This window comes from Wickerhamiella sorbophila (genome assembly GCF_002251995.1).
Source record: "Wickerhamiella sorbophila strain DS02 chromosome Unknown contig3, whole genome shotgun sequence".
Classification (NCBI taxonomy): domain Eukaryota; kingdom Fungi; phylum Ascomycota; class Dipodascomycetes; order Dipodascales; family Trichomonascaceae; genus Wickerhamiella; species Wickerhamiella sorbophila.
Genome location: NW_020194004.1, coordinates 133968 through 151143, shown reverse-complemented (window position 1 = coordinate 151143; position 17176 = coordinate 133968). Strand labels below are relative to the sequence as shown.

Here is a 17176-nt window from a genome sequence, read left to right as displayed (position 1 = left end):
TAGGTTTGCGATCAACGGGGCATGTGAACGTCAGCGCTGAGTTGCGCGTGCTTTCTATACACTGTTGGCAGAACGTGTGGCCGCACTTGGTAGTGACTGGCTGAACAAACGCCGTCTGGCAGATCGGGCAGGTGAGCTCACTGCTGAGGTTCTCGTAGTCAAGCGACCACCAGTCAATCTCCTCAGCAATCGTTCCGGCTGCTGGAGGGCTTTCAAGCTTGTCACTTTCACTAGCGCCCTCTACAGCAGGTATATCAGGTGGCGGACTCTCCATGTCCATCTATATGATTATGCTTAGTTATGCGGGGTCACAAGTTGGGCCATTTAAGCGGGCTGCACGGGTCAGTTGATTCGACTGCTTTTGAGATTGGCTGGTTTAGGCGGGACCTTGGGCCGCCCAGCCGGAGTCTCTTTTGATTCCCGTTCCTTCATGGACTTCCTGAGCTTCTGAGCGCCGTCAATCATGCTCTTCATCGGCCCATATTGTTGCTCGCTCCACCCTGCATATCGCTCGGATGAGAAATTGGGAGGGACATGTTTTTCAGCCAGTCTGGGCCCAATTGGCGGGATCTCGGGGTTCTTCTTGTGGGCCAGGCGGCTCAACGACCTCAGAGCCCTGGCGACCACGAGCAGGTCGCGAGCGTCGTACAGATCCTCGGTTTCGAACAGCTCGTGGTCCGGCACGCCATATTTGGCGGCGGCCGATAAAAACATTGCGATGTTCTCCCGCTGCGTAAACGGCGGGAGCTGGGGCTTTTGGCTCGCGTGGCGGATCACAGACCCGGGAACAGACCCAGGCTGCAGCCGCTCAATCAGAGCACACAGCACCACTCCAGACCGCAGCTCCTCCACGTCTCTAACCTCAATCTCCGTAATTAACTGTACCCACTCGCACTCCTCGCTCATTTGGGGTTGGGACCGTTTTGGGCGCTGATAACTCAGCCGAGCCAAACTTTGTCGATTAGCAGCCTAATCAAACATATGGAGAGTCTTCCGCCCAATTTGACGGTAGAGGCACTGGCTCTGTCTCCAGCAGAGACCAAGACGTACCTGCGGTGGTACACGGATCTTCTCTTGCGGAAGCGGGGCGAGACGATTGCGGTGAACGATGCGATGGCGTTTGTGGACAACTTCGGCCTCAGTGAGCTGGACAAGAACCGCATTTTGAAGCTGTTTGGAGGCCAGATGGTGACGGTTGAGCCGGCTCAGTTCTATGCGTTTTTGAGACTGTGTGGACATGCAAAGCAGGGCCGCAGTTTGCGTAAGGAGCTTGCCTTCGTGTCGGCGCCCGTGCCGAAACCTCGCAGCATTTTGAGCAAGCGCAAGGCATCTGAGGGAGTCGACCGAAGCGATTCGCCTGATTCAGTCACATCGAATCCCTTTAGAAAAACTTCTGGCGGCGCTAAAGACATTGACACTTTTATGTCTCTGATGATCGGTAAGCCGGCCACCACCGGCTCGAGCAATGGCCACCGGAAGAAGCGAGTCACGTTCGACTCGGGACCGCCGCAAGTCGCTGAGGCTGCCCAAAGGTCTATGGAAGAGCTGCTACGCCAGCGTGGCGTTGAGTTACCGGTTGCTCCGTCTGCTCCCCCTCCTCCTATTTTGGAGAAACCTCAAGAAGACGAGCCTGACGTTGCAATCAACCCCAATTCCCATTTCGCTCAGGTCAATATAGATAGCGTCCTTGTTCATGGCACTTCCGTTGTCCCTCCGGCCCCGCCGCCCCGTCGGTTGACACCAAATATGACTGGCCCCACGCAAATGGTGCAAATTGGAGTTCTTGCCCCTGAAACCTCCTTATCGGCAGTGGCAAGCTCTGCTTTGCAACCAAACCACACTGGCCAGCTACCAGTTCCTGCATTCCCCAACGCCGCACGTCAGTCGTCCCCTCAGATTTTAGCTCCGCAGGCTGCAATGCTGTCTCAGCCGTATCCTGCGCCCAGCTACCAGAGCGTGCCCTCGCCTCAAAATCTGTCGCCTATGCCTACGGGGCTAGAGTTTTTGAACTCCGTTTCGCGATCCTCACCTCAGAACCTATCGCCGGCCAACACTGGTTATGCTCGTCCCACCGCAATGGCTGCGCCCGTCACACTAGGCAATGACTACGACATTGCACCACCACCGCCTTTTCGCCGTGCAGCCAATCCGTACGATACACAGGCGATGAGAAACCAGGTCAACAATTTATGGTGAAAAATACCACACACGAGGCTCTCCGCGACCGATCAAGGTTAGGGTGCAAAAGGTCCCTGCAGCGGCTTTGTTGACAAAACAGTCAGCCTAACACACCACCATCTCCCTTGAACATATGGACGTTTTCAAAGCAATGTGGCGCCCCAGAGGCAACATCTCGATACCTACGTATAAACAGGGAGACCAAGAAGATGGAGCAGACTTGCAGGTCAAGTCGTTGTTCTACATGTTTCGCCGGTTGCGCATTGCCAACAACACCTACATGCCTGGATCATCGCTGAAGCAGCTTGTGGAGCCAATTCCGGAGCTCTCTGACGAGGATCTCGCGAATTTGGATAAAATGTATAATTTGGCTGGATTTGAGCACGTGCTTTTGCATGACCCCCATCGTGTTCTCGTGGATTGGGTCAAGAATAGATTCCGTTGTCTCTTGCTACTTTCGCATATGCCTCAAATGGATCTCCCCAAGTTCCCTGACCAGGGATTCCGGTTTGCTGTGCTACCTCCGGACGCTAGCACCGACGAGTATATTCGCACTTTGACAGAGTCGGATATCTACCGTGAGCACCCTCTTACGCCGGCTGTTCGTCGATCTGTTGCTGAGAGTGTGCTCAAAAAGCATAACAAACGTGATTTGAACAGCCGAGCACAGATCATTCAGGAATACCTGTGGGGTCTGGGAGTCGAGATCCAGGTGGCGCGCTTGTACAAGGCATCACTGAAGGCGGCCGGCATTAGTTCCCCAATCGCATCACCCACCGCCTCGCCAACGGCTTCGCCGATGGGCTCTCCAACGTTGTCGTCGCTGTCGTTACCGCCTGGATCCCCTACTGCGGTGCCAAGATCGCCAGCTGCGCGATCGCCGTCTCCGATTCGAATCAAGGCGACACCCAAAGTAGCCCCGCCACTAAGCCCACGAGGACGAGCAGTGCCTGCCCCGTCATCTCCTATTCAACGGCTGCGGACGCCGTCGCCGTCCAAATCACCCACCCGCATTCGACTCTCCCCTACTCAGCCCTCTGCAGCGCCGGCATCACCCACACTGAGAGTGCGACAGTCGGTGAACAATCTGAAGTCTCCGCCAAAGCTCAGCAAGCCTGAAGGCGCAGTGGACTCTACGCATCGCCAGCAAATTCTCAAACAGGCTCGCCAAGCCGTGTTTGCCCGCATGGACAAAGAAAAGAGCGTTGTAGCATTGGAGTGCTCTTGTTAGCATGTATTTATATAGACAATTGTCAATTGATTTAGCTGAAAATTTGAATTTTGTTGTTTGAACTTTGTTATTTGAGCAGTGGTTTGTTGCGCCAGGGTTTATACACATTTGAAACAGTATATTTCGAAATCGGTTTTGTAGTGTAGTCGGTTATCACCTTGGATTCTGATTCCAATAACCCCGGTTCGAATCCGGGCAAGACCTTTAAAACCGTTTTTTTTGCACTGCGTTTTCAGACACACAAAACATTTGTGCACCATTTTTTTGGCCAAAACTTCGCCAGCCACGCTCATGCAAAAAGCGCTACATCTTCCATGTATCCAGCGACCCTGCAATTGACAAAGCCTTTTTAGTTTCTAACACAACCTTTTTTAGGGGCATAAAAAGGACCTCGCTGAGTAACCAGATCTTTCACCCTAAAGAAGAAAAAATGGACGCCAGCGGCGTATCGAAGTATGTGCCCGAGCACCGGCGTACAAACTACAAAAACCGAGGCCAGTTTCGTGCAGATGAGCTTCGGCGCCGTCGTGAGGAAGCTCAGGTCGAAATCCGCAAGATGAAGCGCGATGAGAACCTGGCCAAGCGTCGCAATGCCACTCACCTGGCGGCTGCATCTTCGGGCGACGGAGACGACAGCGACAGCGACGACGACGACGATAATGTGTCTCCGGTTGAGTCTCAGCTCATGGGTGAGCTGCCCGCCATGTTACAGAATGTTTTTGGTCCGTCGCTGGAGCAGCAGCTGGACGCAACCGTCAAGTTCCGCAAGCTGCTGAGTATTGATAAGAACCCACCCATCCAGAAAGTCATTGAGAGTGGCGTAGTACCTCGTTTTGTCGAGTTCCTCAAGTCTAGCAACCCCACGATGCAGTTTGAAGCTGCCTGGGTTCTCACCAACATTTCATCTGGTAATGCACAGCAGACCAGTGCGGTTGTTGAGGCAGGTGCTGTTCCTTTACTTGTCAGTCTCGTGGCTAATGCCGATACTGATGTCAAAGAGCAGGCTGTGTGGTGCTTGGGTAACATCGCTGGTGAGTCTCCGGCCTGTCGTGATCTTGTACTCAACGCCGGTATTTTGCCGCCGTTGCTGGAGCTGCTCGAAAAGTCAAAGAAGCTCGGATTGCTCCGCAATGCCACTTGGACTGTTTCTAACTTTTGCCGTGGCAAGTCGCCTCAGCCCAACTGGGATCAAATCCAGATTGTTTTGCCCACTCTTGCCCGACTCATCTACTCGAACGACGACGAGATCATGATTGATGCTTGCTGGGGTATCTCTTACCTTTCTGATGGGACCAACAACAAGATCCAGGCTGTGATCGATAATGGCATTCCGCGCCGCCTTGTTGAGCTGCTCGGCCACAGCAACCCCTCACTCCAGACACCGGCACTTCGGTCTATTGGCAACATTGTTACTGGTGACGACATTCAAACCCAAACCATTATCAACGCTGGAGCTCTTCCTAAGCTCCTCCAGCTGCTGTCTTCCACTAAGGAACCTCTGCGTCGTGAGGCCTGCTGGACCCTGTCCAACATCACCGCTGGCAACGTTGCTCAGATCCAGGCTGTCATCGACAACAATCTCATTCCTCCCCTCATCAATCTTATGTCGACCGCCGAGTTCAAGACTCGCCGCGAGGCTTGCTGGGCTATCTCCAATGCCACGTCTGGCGCGGCCAACCGCCCCGACATCATGCGGTACCTTGTTTCTCAAGGGTGCATCAAGCCGCTATGTGACTTACTTCAATCTGTCGACAACCGCGTCGTGCAAGTCGCGTTGGATGGTCTGGACAACATTCTGCGGGTTGGCGAAGCCGAAAAGGACCAGTCCAACTCCGGTGTCAACGAGTACGCCATTTACATCGAAGAGGCCGGTGGTTTAGATGCTATCAACGATGCCCAGCAAAATGCTAATGATCAGATCTATTCTCGTGCCTACACTATCATTACCAAGTACTTTTCTGACGACGGCACGGGTGAAGGAACCGGCATTGAGCCTCAGACTGCAGGTGACACCTTCGGCTTTGGCGGAGCTCCTCAGTCGAACCAGGGCTTTAATTTTTAACCTATTTAGGATGGTATAGTGAGTCTTTGTACTTTGTGTTCTCGTCCAAACACGTCTTTTGCTGATCTCAAGCTAGTGTAAGCTGCATGGAGATCGAACACGCGCTAAGCGTTTTTGGCGGTATCGAGCTACGTCCAACGCAGAGGCAGATCATAGAGGCGGTTTTGGACAAGCACGATGTACTGGTTTTTATGCCCACTGGGTCCGGGAAGTCGCTCACTTTCCAGCTGCCTGCCATCGCTGATTCAACCGGCTGCACGCTGGTGATTTCTCCACTTTTAGCATTGATGGACAACCAAATTCAGGGCCTTTTAGCCAAGGGCATCTATGCTGCTACTATCAATCACAGGACTGCCGATGAAACTCGTCAGAGTATCCAAAAAAGCTTGCTTAAAGGCCAGGGCCCGAAACTGCTCTATATCTCGCCTGAACTAGCCTGCAGCGACGGATTCAAGACAATTGTCGACCAGCTAGTTGAGTCTTCGTTTTTAAATCGAGTTGTGGTCGATGAAGCTCATTGTGCACTAGAGTGGGGCCGAGAGTTTAGGAAAGAGTATGCTCAGTTGGGATTTTTCAAAGCCAAGTATCCTGATTTACAGATGATGGCATTGACTGCAACTGCAACTGCAGATGCTCGAAAAAAAATTGCAAGCTCACTGAAACTCAAGAATCCTAAGGTCTTTAGCACCAGCGTCAACAGATCAAATACCCACTACGAGGTGAACTACGTTGAAGACCCCACTGAGAGATTAAGGAGCATAATACGGTTTCTGAAGACCTACAAAAAGCGAATTGAGTCTGTATATGGTCGAGAAAAGATGCCCTACCCAGGGTGCGGTTTGATCTATTGTCGTTCAAGAGCCACCACTGAACAGGTTGCTGAACAGCTGCGAGATTCGGGAATTGGTGCCTATGCGTATCACGCCAAGCTTGAAGCTAGCGAAAAAGAACGCGTAATGAACAGGTGGCTCGAAGGCGATCCGGATTACATGGTTGTAGTGGCCACTATTGCGTTTGGGATGGGCGTTGATAAACCAGACACTAGATTTGTTATTCATTTTGATATGCCGCAAAATATTGAGCAATTCAGTCAACAGACCGGTAGAGCAGGACGAGACGGTAAAGCGTGCTTGAGCATTCTGTATTATTCTCTTCAAGGCCGTAACATGGGTGTGAGGTTTGCTCGGACAGAACAGGAAATCGAGTCCTTGAAAGCACTCGCTCTATATGGAGAAACCATCACTAAATGCCGGCATTTGAGTCTAGCGTCGTATTTTGAACAGGTTCCAGATAAGCCACATGTGTGGTGCGAGTTTGCATGTGACATTTGTAAAAGCCAACGAAAAGTACAAAAGTCGTATGAGAGCTGGCAGGACAGTTTTTATTAGTGTTTATGTTTTTTTGATTATTTATTTGTGCAATTTACCGTCCTCAACAAGTGCTGATTTCAAAGTAGACTCATTGATCGCCCATTGCATGAAATAGTCGCTCTCAAGCTCGTGAATGCGGTTACCCAGAATAACAAGCGAATGCAAGGGCTCACCGCTATCGTATTCTGCCATTTCAGCAAGGGTTGCGGCGGCAAATTTCTGAGTAGGTGAGCCAAGGCGGCTGATGGCAATACAGGGTGTTTCTGGAGTATAGCACTTTTCTTCACGCTTCTCTTCGATTTCCAGCAGCTGCTCAGCAGCAGTCCGGATATCCATATAGCGAGGAGGCTCATAAATTAGACGACCACGGGCCATGTTTTCCAAGCTCTGTTCTTTGACTTTGATATCGAGAAGCAGCAGCGTGTGCAAGCCGAGACGGCGGTTCTCCATAATCTTGTCGTAGAAAGAATCAGGACGCCAGTTCTCAGTGAAGAAAACAAGGGAGACGGTCTGCCCGAAGTTGTAAAGCTGCACACCACAAGCACCAACTGCATTCATGACCGAGGCATTGTGAACGACATCAGTCTTGATTTCAAGCTCCCGGGCACGCAACATCAAGTCCGTATGAGTGGTTGCGCCAAATGGATCGCCAACAACAAGCATTACAATATCGTCCTTACCGGCGCCCTCTAGAATCTGGTCAGATCCCGATTCGACCAACTCGCGGTCGGCAACAATCACCTCTCGGCCGTAAAACTCTTCCAAACTCGACACATCAGCCGCCATAAGAATGCTGGTATACGCCTCCAAGTACACTCTCTTGGCACCCTTTACAACCTCAAGTCCGCGCACTGTGATGTCTTTAACATCCGATAAACCCAGGCCTACAAGATAGAGCATTACAAATATTTTTTCCCCACTGGAGACATCTAAATTGAAGATCAACCTAGACTCAATCGGGTGGGAAATTGTGTATTTGACTTGTTGATCGGAGCGATTTTTTACTGATTGAAGGTTGACTTAATTATGCCCGAGCCAGAACAACAAGCGCATGAATCTACGCCGCTACTGCGAGAAATAGAGGAGGATTTCCGGTCCATGCTTCGGGAGGAGGGCTCTAGTGAGAGTATTTGGCAGCTATTTAAAGACAAACCGGCCACAATGGTACTTATTTTGTCTCTATTTTCCTTGATCTTTCTTGCCGCCAAGAGTTTGGAGTCTTTTAGCCCAGCGCATTATGTGGACGCGGTCTCATACAAGCTGGTTTCAGCCAAAATACTTCAATTGGATGAGGATATTTCCATGGCAGTAAGCGCATGGACGAAAATGGACTATACGCTGGTGGATGGTCCCGCTGCATGGCCTGTTGAGGTCATGGCGGGATTTGTTGGGGATATATCCGCAGAAATTATTGGACCATTAGAGATTTCGGTGCAAAATGCATCCAAAACCTCTCATCTGGCATCCGTAGCGGTTCCAGGTCTCTTTGTTGTGGACGTGTCAAATCTTGCCGAGACGGAGATTGATATGACCTGCAGCATCTCAAATATCGGCAGGCCCGATTTGCTTCAAAAGCTTTCAATGGATTTGATGAGCGGCAAAGAGTTAATTTTTGTCATTAATGCTCTTGTGAGGATAAGGAAGTGGGGGTTTGTGTTTTCAGCTCCTGTGTCTGTTGACGTGCCTTTGCGATTCGACGAGGCGCATGGAGAACTTGGGCATCTTGCAGGCATTGAGGTCGGCAGAAATGCAGACAATAGTCTACAAGTTGACATGACTGCAGAAGTTGCGTTTGCAACCATTGTTGAAGCCGAGATCCCAAGCTTGGCCTGGTCCGTGAAGATGAATGGCTGCGACCACAAGCCAAAAGTTGCAATTGACAGAGCGACAACAGAGTGTGTCATGTTGCAGACCGATGAGCCGTCATTCAACGTCAGTATGAGCATGGCATTGAGCGAGCTGCCTGAGAATCTCACTAAACCATGTGACGGCAAAAAATCAGCGTTGGATGCATGGCTATCTAGATACCTGGCTGGAGAATCAAACGAGCTTTTTGTTGAGGGCTCCTCGGATATCCCCATCTTGAACTCATTGATCCACGGCTATAATCTGCCAGTAACTCTTTCTGGAAAGCCACTCGACGACAAGCTAATAAAGCAAATCGAGGTCAACAACTTTGAGATCACATATGGAAATGTGAACGAAGCACTCATCACAGCAAACGTTATTGTCCACATAAAGATGCCCGACATAATTCATCTCAAACGGGATATTTTGGTGGCAGTGAACTCTGTCAAGGGCCCTATTTATTTATTTGATGATGGTGTGCGAATGGGTCAGGTCTATATCGAAGAATGGACACCGACCGTAACGGTTCCTCAAGATGACGGGTTCAAGATCACTCTGTACCTAGACAGAGCGCCCTTTGAGGTAGAAAATGCCAGCCAGTTTGCAAAGTTCACACGCACTCTGCTGATAGTAGGGCATGCCCCAGTTGCATACCAAACACTCCTTGATTTATCTATTCAAAGCCCCATTGGAGACATGGCCTTGCAAGGGATGTATTTCCAAGGTAAGACTGAGGTTTATAAGTGAATGTGTGGATATGTAACTCATTTATTTTCCAAAACTAACCAGGGGGCAAATCACCGAGCTCCTCATGGATAATGTCCTCGGCAACATCGTCTTGGACACGGTCCAGAGGAGTGGTGGTCATGGCAGACATACCGGTACGGGCAATCTCCAGCACACCAAAAGGTTTCAGATGGTGCAGCAGCTTGGTGACCTCCTCGGGAGGAGCACAAAGCTCAACAACGCAGTTACGATCGGAGACGTCTGCGACCTTGCCGCCGTAGTGCTCCACTAGGCGCTTGATAGCACTGAGATGCTCATACTTGTGACGCAGCGCCTCCGAGTGAGCAATGTTATTAGGGTGGTAGTCCTTGATCTTGAAGTCATGATGGGCGAGCTTGTTTTGTTGGGCATGGCGATGGTGGCTCACCAGCTCCTCAAAATACTCGGGGCCCAACAAAGAGACCTTGGCCAAAAGAAGTTCGCGGGTGATCATAGGCGCACCGGTGTAGTCGAGGACGGCCCAGACAGGCACCAGGTCCTCAATTTGGCGACGAGCCTGCTCAATTACACCGGGCTGGCCCTTGAGGACCACCGTCATACGAGAAAGATCGGCCACCTCGGTGTTGGCAACCACCAAAGAATCAATATTAAAGCCACGGGCAGCCAGCGTGTTTGAGACCAGAGCAAGCACACCGGGCTCGTCCTGAACGAGACACTGGAAGACGTGCGATTGGCGAGTTTCACGGCGCGGCTCGGGTGTCTCGTACAGAATAGACGAAATGGCGGCATTCATTGTCCAGTCGGGCGACTCGATTTTGGGCAGGGGCGGACGCTTGGTGTTTTTGTGCAATGCTTTGTAGGCCAATGCTGCAATAGACGACTTGGAGCGGGCCCCGAGCGGAGCCAAAACTGCTTTACTACGCAAGCCAAGCATGACTATATGATGAAAAAAGCTCCTTATGAACGTGGGGCAAATTAGTCACCCGAGGATAGCCTCCGATAACGGCCGGCGGGGGGGATAAACGGCAAACCCATGGACAAAACTAGGCGGGGGGCTGCAATTTCAAGAGCATTGGCTTGTTTGCGAGCACAAACCCAGCTGTTTTGTCGCTGTCCAAATGTGCCTCGAAAATGCCACGGCCTGCCCTGTAAATCAGCCTTTTTCGCTGTTTCCCTAATTAATTTGTCAGACACGCGACAATGTCCGGAGAAAGAGCATATCTTGGTCTCTGTAAAAGCATCATTGAAAACGGCGAATTCCGCGAAGACAGAACGGGAACAGGAACATACAGCACTTTTGCTCCACCACAGCTTCGATTTTCTCTTAAGGACAATGCCTTCCCTCTTTTGACCACGAAACGCACGTTCTACCGCGGAGTTGTCGAGGAGCTATTGTGGTTTGTAGCCGGAAATACCAATGCGAAAGACCTCAGCGACAAAGACATTCACATCTGGGATGGCAATGGATCAAGAGAGTTTTTGGATAAACGCGGACTTCACGAGAACCGCGAGGGTGATCTGGGCCCGGTCTACGGATTCCAATGGCGTCATTTCGGTGCGGGTTATAATGGCTGTGACGAGAACTACGAAGGTAAAGGTGTTGATCAGCTGCGGCAGGTTATCGAGCAAATCAAAAGCAATCCCTTTGACCGTCGCATTCTTCTTACCGCCTGGAACCCTGCTGCAATCGACAAAATGGCTCTGCCGCCCTGCCATATTCTGTGCCAGTTCTATGTGTCCATGAGAGATGGCAAAAAGAGCCTGTCGTGTCAGATGTATCAGCGCAGCTGCGATATGGGACTGGGGGTTCCTTTCAACATTGCATCCTACTCACTTCTTACGATTATGATCGCCCACGTTTGCGGGATCGAGCCTGGCGAGTTCATTCAAGTGATGGGAGATGCCCACGTCTATTCGAACCATGTTGATGCGCTTAAACAGCAGATCGAGCGTACTCCTGGCGAGTTCCCGAAGCTGTTCATCAAGCGCAATGTCACCGATATCGATGACTTCAAGTTCGACGACTTTGATCTCCAAGGCTATCGACCTCAGGGGAAGATTGAGATGAAAATGGCGGTATAGACGGTGACGCGGAGATCGACCTCGAGGCTCTGTCCCGTGCTCTTTGTGTAGACTTGCGTAGATCCAGCTGCTCGCGGGACAGCCGGTTAGGAGGCGTCCACACCGTGGTGTCATCTCGTTCCATAACCAAATAAATATCTCGATGGGCCACACGCAAATAGCCCTCGAGTCGGTACATCATAGATCTGAATTGTTCGTGTGAGACGTTCAGGAATCTACTGCACACCTGGAACAGGGTGTGCATGAGATCGGGCAGCGACCAGTCTGGCTGTCCGACATTGTTGTATTGAGGATAGTTTGAGCCAGGAGGCGGGTGTCCTTTATTCACTGTTGATTGCGACGTCTCATGCAACGATGCCAGAAGCTCAGGCACAATTTCTTCGTAGTCTTTAGTGCCGAGAGCCTGTTGTTTGGGAATATCCTGTACCGGAAACATGTTCAGCATTCTGTTTTCAACAACCGATGGCTTGCGCATGAACGTGTCGCTTTGCACATACTTTTGGAACCACGTCAAATATCGGTTGGTCTTGTCTTGATCCCAATAAATAACCGACCGTTCGTCCGCATAGGTGAACTCGTCGTCTAGCAGCCACAGCTTTGTGACGTATTCTTGCCAAACTTCCCAGTCAAAGGCGTCGGCGGCTGCTGTACCTTGTGGCGCTGAGCGCTCGAGATTATCGAGTCCATAACACAATTTGACAGCAACGGCCGTCATGCACACGATCATGTTTTCAGGTGACTGGACCTTGACCCCTGTTTTATTGGCGCCAAGATCAAAGCGGGCCTTGACTATGCTTAACAGCCGAACAACAGTAGTGTGGATTTGCGGCGGAAGCAAAAGGTCCTGCACAACCTTGAAGATCAAGGGCCCCGGCATGACCTCTGGGAACTTGAAATTTTCATGCTGTTCCAAATACGTCGCGATGGCCCTAGCATTGTTGTAAAGCTTTTCGTATCCAGGTAAATGACGAGGGCGGACTCGATCCACAATATTGGGGGGCAGGGCGTTTTCTTCGTTTCCGAACAGACGGTCGTAGGCGTCGAAATAAGGCAGCTCATACCGATACACCAGACGCCAAAAATCAACCAGATAGAGAGGAATTCCGCACATGACACAGGCCAAATACAAAATGCTAACATTCTGGCTTGGTCCAATGCTCAGCTTCCCCGTAGATCCGCCTAGTTTGGTGCCCTTCAGAAACCCCAGCCAGATAGACTTTACAGCACCGGCATAGTCTTTGTGTTTTATATGATGGTTCGTCATAAACTTCAGCTGCAGCTTGAGCACTTTTTGGGTGCTTTTGGCCATAATTGACTCTGCATCTTTACCAAAAACATAATTTGTCTCCTTTTGTTTTTCCACAAAATCCTGCTTGGGGCGCTTGATCCGGCGTCCGTGAACGAAATCATCTTCGTCTTGGCCAATCTCGATACCCTCTCGAACATGGCCGTACTGGCAAACTTGGTTACCGCCAATACTTCGCCAGAACCGCGAGGGACAGTTATCCACTCCGCATCGCGGCCCTTTACTCCACATGACTAACTTGGTGCTGGACGAAGAAAAATAGAGAGTTTTAGAGTATTTAATAGATTAAGCGAGTTATTTGTCGTACACAAACATAGGTGGCGGCATATAACCCGGATAGAACCCGTAGGGAACTGTTGGCACGGCCATTGGCATAGCCATCACCGAAAATTGGTCCTTGTAGCTGGGGCCAGAATGCGAGTCCCAAGATGGCGGAGTGGTGAAGGGGCGGGCAGGCTCCTCATTCTTTGACTTGTAGTGGTCAAAGTACTCGAACGCACCATCAAGGGTTCTACGAGGTTTGGCAACAGGGGGCGTGGGAGAAGATTTGGGAATAGGGATCGATGTTCCTGGCGCAACTGGAGACAAGCTTGGCTGTTTGGCTGCACCCGAAATCGGCTTGAAAGACGACGCCTTTGCTGCCGAAGCAAAACTGAACGGCTTGGAAGACTTCTTTTTGGCCGGCGGGGAGGGCGAAATGGATGGCGGAGCCATGCCGGGTCCGGGCGAACCAACTATCGGAGGCGGGATTCCCACAGGCATCATCATTGGAGGGACCATGCCAGGTGGAATAGGACCAGGCTGGGGAGACCCACGAAGCTGATAGGCCTGGTTGAACTGAGCCAAATCGCTTTGCCTATCGGCACGTTCCCGGTCGTAGTACTGAGGGTTTGCCTCAGCCGCCCTGGCTTCCTTGCTTATGAAAGTGCCATTACCACGATCAACACCAGAGTACTTGTCTTCTTCATCGATGCCTGAATCGTCAACCTGTTGGTTGCGTTCCTCAGCAAGATGGACATTTGTGGTTTGGTCGTTCAGGATTTCCTTAGCCAGCCGTTCGGCCTTTCGGCGACGCTCCTCGTATTCCGGGTGGGAACTGTCGATTTCGGTAGTATAGTACCGTTCGTCGAAAGTCGACTCCACACCAAATCGCTGTTTGTTCACGGCGAATTGATCCCAGGGGCCCTCGTGGGACATTGTGTCCAACGAGCCCAGGGAGTCTGCCAAGCCATCGACATCGGTGTCTTCCCATTTTTGCAGTTTACGCTCGACAACGTTCCCTGCACCGGAAATAGCAGCGTCAGTACGAAACTTCCCCGCAGAAGCGGAGCCTGAGCTGGCGCCCGATGCGGGGCCAGTGGGAGGCGTTCCACGTAGAGAAGCAGCCGGTCCAGTGGGAGCCGAAGCAAGAGCAGACGAAGCAGGAGCAGGCGGAGGGGAGGTGAAGCTCAGGTACGCTGCCTCGTCAGCCGAAAACTTGCGAATGTTGCTGCGATTACCGTCGACAGCAAAGTCGAAAGCCAGCGGTCCCTCGGCATCATACGACACGATAACACCTTCAAGCGTACTGCCTGAGGGTAGGCCTACGACGGTTGGCTTGTCTTTGAGAGAAGCAATCAACTCAGACAACGCGCCAGCGTCGTTTGGAGGCAGCCCCGGTTCCGACGGTCCCCGAGACTGGGAAGAGGACCCAGAGTTCCGTCGTTGCTGCCACCGAGACCGTGTCGAAGCAGACGCCTCTCGCCCACGGCGTCCGCTCCGACCGTTGAAGCCCTGTCGGGCCTGACCCTTGGATCCCGAAGAGTTCATGGGAGGTTGGTTTGTCAGAAGTCGAATGATGTTCGCGGCTTAGTTGAGCGATTGATTCAGTGGTTGCGGGGAGGCGATTTTGTGTATTTCGGGCATTACGTCTATTTAGTGAGTCTACGAGGCCGCTGAGAATTTCTGGAGCTCGCTGGCCGGCGGCTCCGATCGTTATATGCTGCCCAACCAGGCAGGTTTAATTGCTGACATGTCTCAACCAGCCGCAGTGAGGCCAGAGGTGCCGGGCCATGTGGTGCGCAAGCTTATTCTGTTTTCGGTTGCGATGATTGTGTTACCGCTGACGGTGTTCTTCGTGTTCAACGGGATGGGCTTTTCCAGCATTTGGTCTGGCGGCGCCGCGGCATTGGCGGCAAACATCGTGCTGATTGGATACGTGATTGTGGCATTTACAGAGGATATGGGCGATAAAGAGCTGAAGGCTAAGAAGGATCAATAAATACCGGGGATAAGTCGATACGGCACTTTCTGTTTGTACTCGATCCAGGTCTTTTTGTACTTGGCGGCACATTTGGCCTCGTCGCGCGTTTCGCGGTGAATGAGGAGCGCAGCAAAATACACCATAAAGTAGTAAGGAATGATGGCACTGCCGCATGGCAGACAGTGTCCCCAGGAAGCGATCCAGTCGCCGGTGTAGTTGATGTGGCGTGCTGTCCCCCACCACCCCGAAACAAGCAGCTTCGAGCCGGTCTCGGAGGTGATGTATTTGAGGTGGGCAGTGGAAGGATCGCCGGCCTTGAAACGGTTCTTTTCGTTGTTGGAGAGGCGGAAAATAAGAATGCCGACAAAGTAGACGGCCAGGATCGCCAAACACTTCCACAGGCCCAAATACACAGGGTGGTCAGCCAGGTACCGCGTCTGCAGAGTGTAGGTGAACGGGACGAGGCTGATGTCGCCAAAGACCAGCATGAACCCCAAGCCGTCGATGGTGGTGTCCATCATCGAAACAAGGCCCTCCTCGTAGCAGGTTCCCTCAACAACGTAGTAGATCTGGAAGGCACACACCAGGATCATTGAATCGGAAACCGACCCAAACTTGAGGTACTGGTGGTGGGCCATTGCCAAATCAATGACCGCCCAGAGCAGCAGACCGGGTCGCATTTCCAAAAACAGCTTGATGTCGAGCGGCCCGATCCGTGGGTTGAGCTCGCGGCCAATGAACCAGTCGTAAATCGGCTGCCCAGAATTGCCACCTAACGCCAGTAGCTTGTTTGGAGCGAAACTCCATAGGTATAAAACCGTCGAGAACGCCAATGCCAGCAGAATTGTCACATTTGCAATCTCATGTAGGTGATCGTACACAAATACGAGCTCAGGCAGCTGTCCTCTGGTGGAGAACGTGCGGAACAGCAGGGTTGAAAAAAGCACTACCATCACCGCCTTGCCGTTAAACCGGTATTGGAGACGCTCGCCGGTACGTAAAACGGTTCCCTGCACTTTTTTGCCCGGCAAAACAAAGTCCAGCACCGTCAGGGCGCCCAGCCAAGCAAAATACGCTTTGGCAGCTGGCCACGAGATCCAGGTAGCGTTCTTTGCCTGGCTCAGCAGGGCAGAAACCGACCAAGCTGACGGACATCCCTCGGCGTTGCAGCCAAAATAAAGCAATTGAATAACAAAAATAAGCCCAACCGTGATCGTCAACGCACCTGGGGTGCCCATGAACTCGAGGTGCTCGGTCCTTGGGTTGATGATAGTCATGATACTTAATAAGATCAGGAACAACCAGTACTTGGGGAAGAAGATGGACTTGAGAGACCGGTGGGCACTAATCACTTGAGAGAGACTTGATAGTAGATGGTAGTGTTAGCTATATAAAATCAATCACCAATTTAGATAATATACAGAATACAGCCCGCGGACGTGCGGCTCAAAGCACCGTTCTTACTTAATATGGTCCAGGAGCTGTCGCTATATGGAGTAGTAGCTGAGCAGGAGCAGCCTATTTTTCTTAGTGCACTGACGTCGTGGTCGGGCATGAGGCCCCGCGAGTTTCAGGAACACATTCTGTGCTGGGAGCCCACGTACCCGTTCCGCCCGAAGCTGGCGGCCGGCCAAGTAAACCAGATCGAGCAGTACCGGATATTTGCACGGCAAAACGACCCGCTGTGTCGACCGTTTCAAGAGAACAAACAAGCGCTGTCGCAAGAAAAATGGGAGATTTCCGTCCACGAGGTGCCAGAGGCTGGCCAGGCCCTCAAGCTTATCTCGCAATCCGTGTTGACGACGCCCATCCACGAGGGCGATCCGTTCGACTTTCTCGCCACCCTGGGATACACCTACAAAGACGAATACTGGGTAAAAGGTTATGAGTTTGTTATTAAAAACGTTGTGCTTAGAATATTTCGGATTTTGACCTGCTCCGCGGACCAATTGAGCCTGGCTGATCCGTCGAAACAGTTTCTTGTAAAGGCCCACATCTCGTGCAAGTCGGTGACTGACCTCCCGGCGATCGAAGCCGCGACCGCGGAACTGCTGGGCTTCCAAAAGGACGTAAAGGGCCTCGTGAGCCTCGACCAGCCAGAACGCCAAGCGTTCGACACGCGGGTCAGGGC

General features: G+C 51.7%; 13 protein-coding genes across 13 annotated transcripts; 7 read left to right on the top strand and 6 right to left on the bottom strand.

Moving 5' to 3' along the window:
* Positions 1–342: 342 nt before the first annotated feature.
* On the bottom strand, positions 343–906 carry B9G98_01932 (Transgelin; the record flags this gene model as incomplete). The annotated part of the gene is made up of 1 exon (XM_024808489.1): positions 343–906. One exon carries the CDS (start codon positions 904–906, stop codon positions 343–345), a length of 564 nt encoding a protein of 187 aa, XP_024664257.1.
* A 75-nt stretch (positions 907–981) lies between these two features.
* B9G98_01931 (hypothetical protein) lies at positions 982–2196 on the top strand (the record flags this gene model as incomplete). The annotated part of the gene is made up of 1 exon (XM_024808488.1): positions 982–2196. One exon carries the CDS (start codon positions 982–984, stop codon positions 2194–2196), a length of 1215 nt encoding a protein of 404 aa, XP_024664256.1.
* Positions 2197–2311: 115 nt separating this feature from the next.
* B9G98_01930 (hypothetical protein) lies at positions 2312–3409 on the top strand (the record flags this gene model as incomplete). Its single annotated transcript, XM_024808487.1, has 1 exon — positions 2312–3409. One exon carries the CDS (start codon positions 2312–2314, stop codon positions 3407–3409), a length of 1098 nt encoding a protein of 365 aa, XP_024664255.1.
* Positions 3410–3839: 430 nt separating this feature from the next.
* B9G98_01929 (Importin subunit alpha) lies at positions 3840–5471 on the top strand (the record flags this gene model as incomplete). The annotated part of the gene is made up of 1 exon (XM_024808486.1): positions 3840–5471. The coding sequence occupies one exon, from the start codon at positions 3840–3842 to the stop codon at positions 5469–5471; it is 1632 nt and encodes a 543-aa protein (XP_024664254.1).
* Positions 5472–5557: 86 nt separating this feature from the next.
* B9G98_01928 (ATP-dependent DNA helicase RecQ) lies at positions 5558–6859 on the top strand (the record flags this gene model as incomplete). Its single annotated transcript, XM_024808485.1, has 1 exon — positions 5558–6859. The coding sequence occupies one exon, from the start codon at positions 5558–5560 to the stop codon at positions 6857–6859; it is 1302 nt and encodes a 433-aa protein (XP_024664253.1).
* Positions 6837–7741, bottom strand: B9G98_01927 (Diphthine methyl ester synthase; the record flags this gene model as incomplete). The annotated part of the gene is made up of 1 exon (XM_024808484.1): positions 6837–7741. The coding sequence occupies one exon, from the start codon at positions 7739–7741 to the stop codon at positions 6881–6883; it is 861 nt and encodes a 286-aa protein (XP_024664252.1). The 3' UTR covers positions 6837–6880.
* A 126-nt stretch (positions 7742–7867) lies between these two features.
* Positions 7868–9436, top strand: B9G98_01926 (hypothetical protein; the record flags this gene model as incomplete). The annotated part of the gene is made up of 1 exon (XM_024808483.1): positions 7868–9436. One exon carries the CDS (start codon positions 7868–7870, stop codon positions 9434–9436), a length of 1569 nt encoding a protein of 522 aa, XP_024664251.1.
* Positions 9437–9470: 34 nt separating this feature from the next.
* On the bottom strand, positions 9471–10349 carry B9G98_01925 (Acetolactate synthase small subunit, mitochondrial; the record flags this gene model as incomplete). Its single annotated transcript, XM_024808482.1, has 1 exon — positions 9471–10349. One exon carries the CDS (start codon positions 10347–10349, stop codon positions 9471–9473), a length of 879 nt encoding a protein of 292 aa, XP_024664250.1.
* Positions 10350–10615: 266 nt separating this feature from the next.
* Positions 10616–11497, top strand: B9G98_01924 (Thymidylate synthase; the record flags this gene model as incomplete). Its single annotated transcript, XM_024808481.1, has 1 exon — positions 10616–11497. One exon carries the CDS (start codon positions 10616–10618, stop codon positions 11495–11497), a length of 882 nt encoding a protein of 293 aa, XP_024664249.1.
* On the bottom strand, positions 11427–13034 carry B9G98_01923 (RNA polymerase I-specific transcription initiation factor rrn7; the record flags this gene model as incomplete). The annotated part of the gene is made up of 1 exon (XM_024808480.1): positions 11427–13034. The coding sequence occupies one exon, from the start codon at positions 13032–13034 to the stop codon at positions 11427–11429; it is 1608 nt and encodes a 535-aa protein (XP_024664248.1).
* Positions 13035–13097: 63 nt separating this feature from the next.
* Positions 13098–14612, bottom strand: B9G98_01922 (hypothetical protein; the record flags this gene model as incomplete). The annotated part of the gene is made up of 1 exon (XM_024808479.1): positions 13098–14612. The coding sequence occupies one exon, from the start codon at positions 14610–14612 to the stop codon at positions 13098–13100; it is 1515 nt and encodes a 504-aa protein (XP_024664247.1).
* Positions 14613–15056: 444 nt separating this feature from the next.
* B9G98_01921 (Delta(14)-sterol reductase) lies at positions 15057–16322 on the bottom strand (the record flags this gene model as incomplete). Its single annotated transcript, XM_024808478.1, has 1 exon — positions 15057–16322. One exon carries the CDS (start codon positions 16320–16322, stop codon positions 15057–15059), a length of 1266 nt encoding a protein of 421 aa, XP_024664246.1.
* A 192-nt stretch (positions 16323–16514) lies between these two features.
* B9G98_01920 (Mediator of RNA polymerase II transcription subunit 18) lies at positions 16515–17118 on the top strand (the record flags this gene model as incomplete). Its single annotated transcript, XM_024808477.1, has 2 exons — positions 16515–17050; positions 17112–17118. 2 exons carry the CDS (start codon positions 16515–16517, stop codon positions 17116–17118), a joined length of 543 nt encoding a protein of 180 aa, XP_024664245.1.
* Positions 17119–17176: the final 58 nt, after the last annotated feature.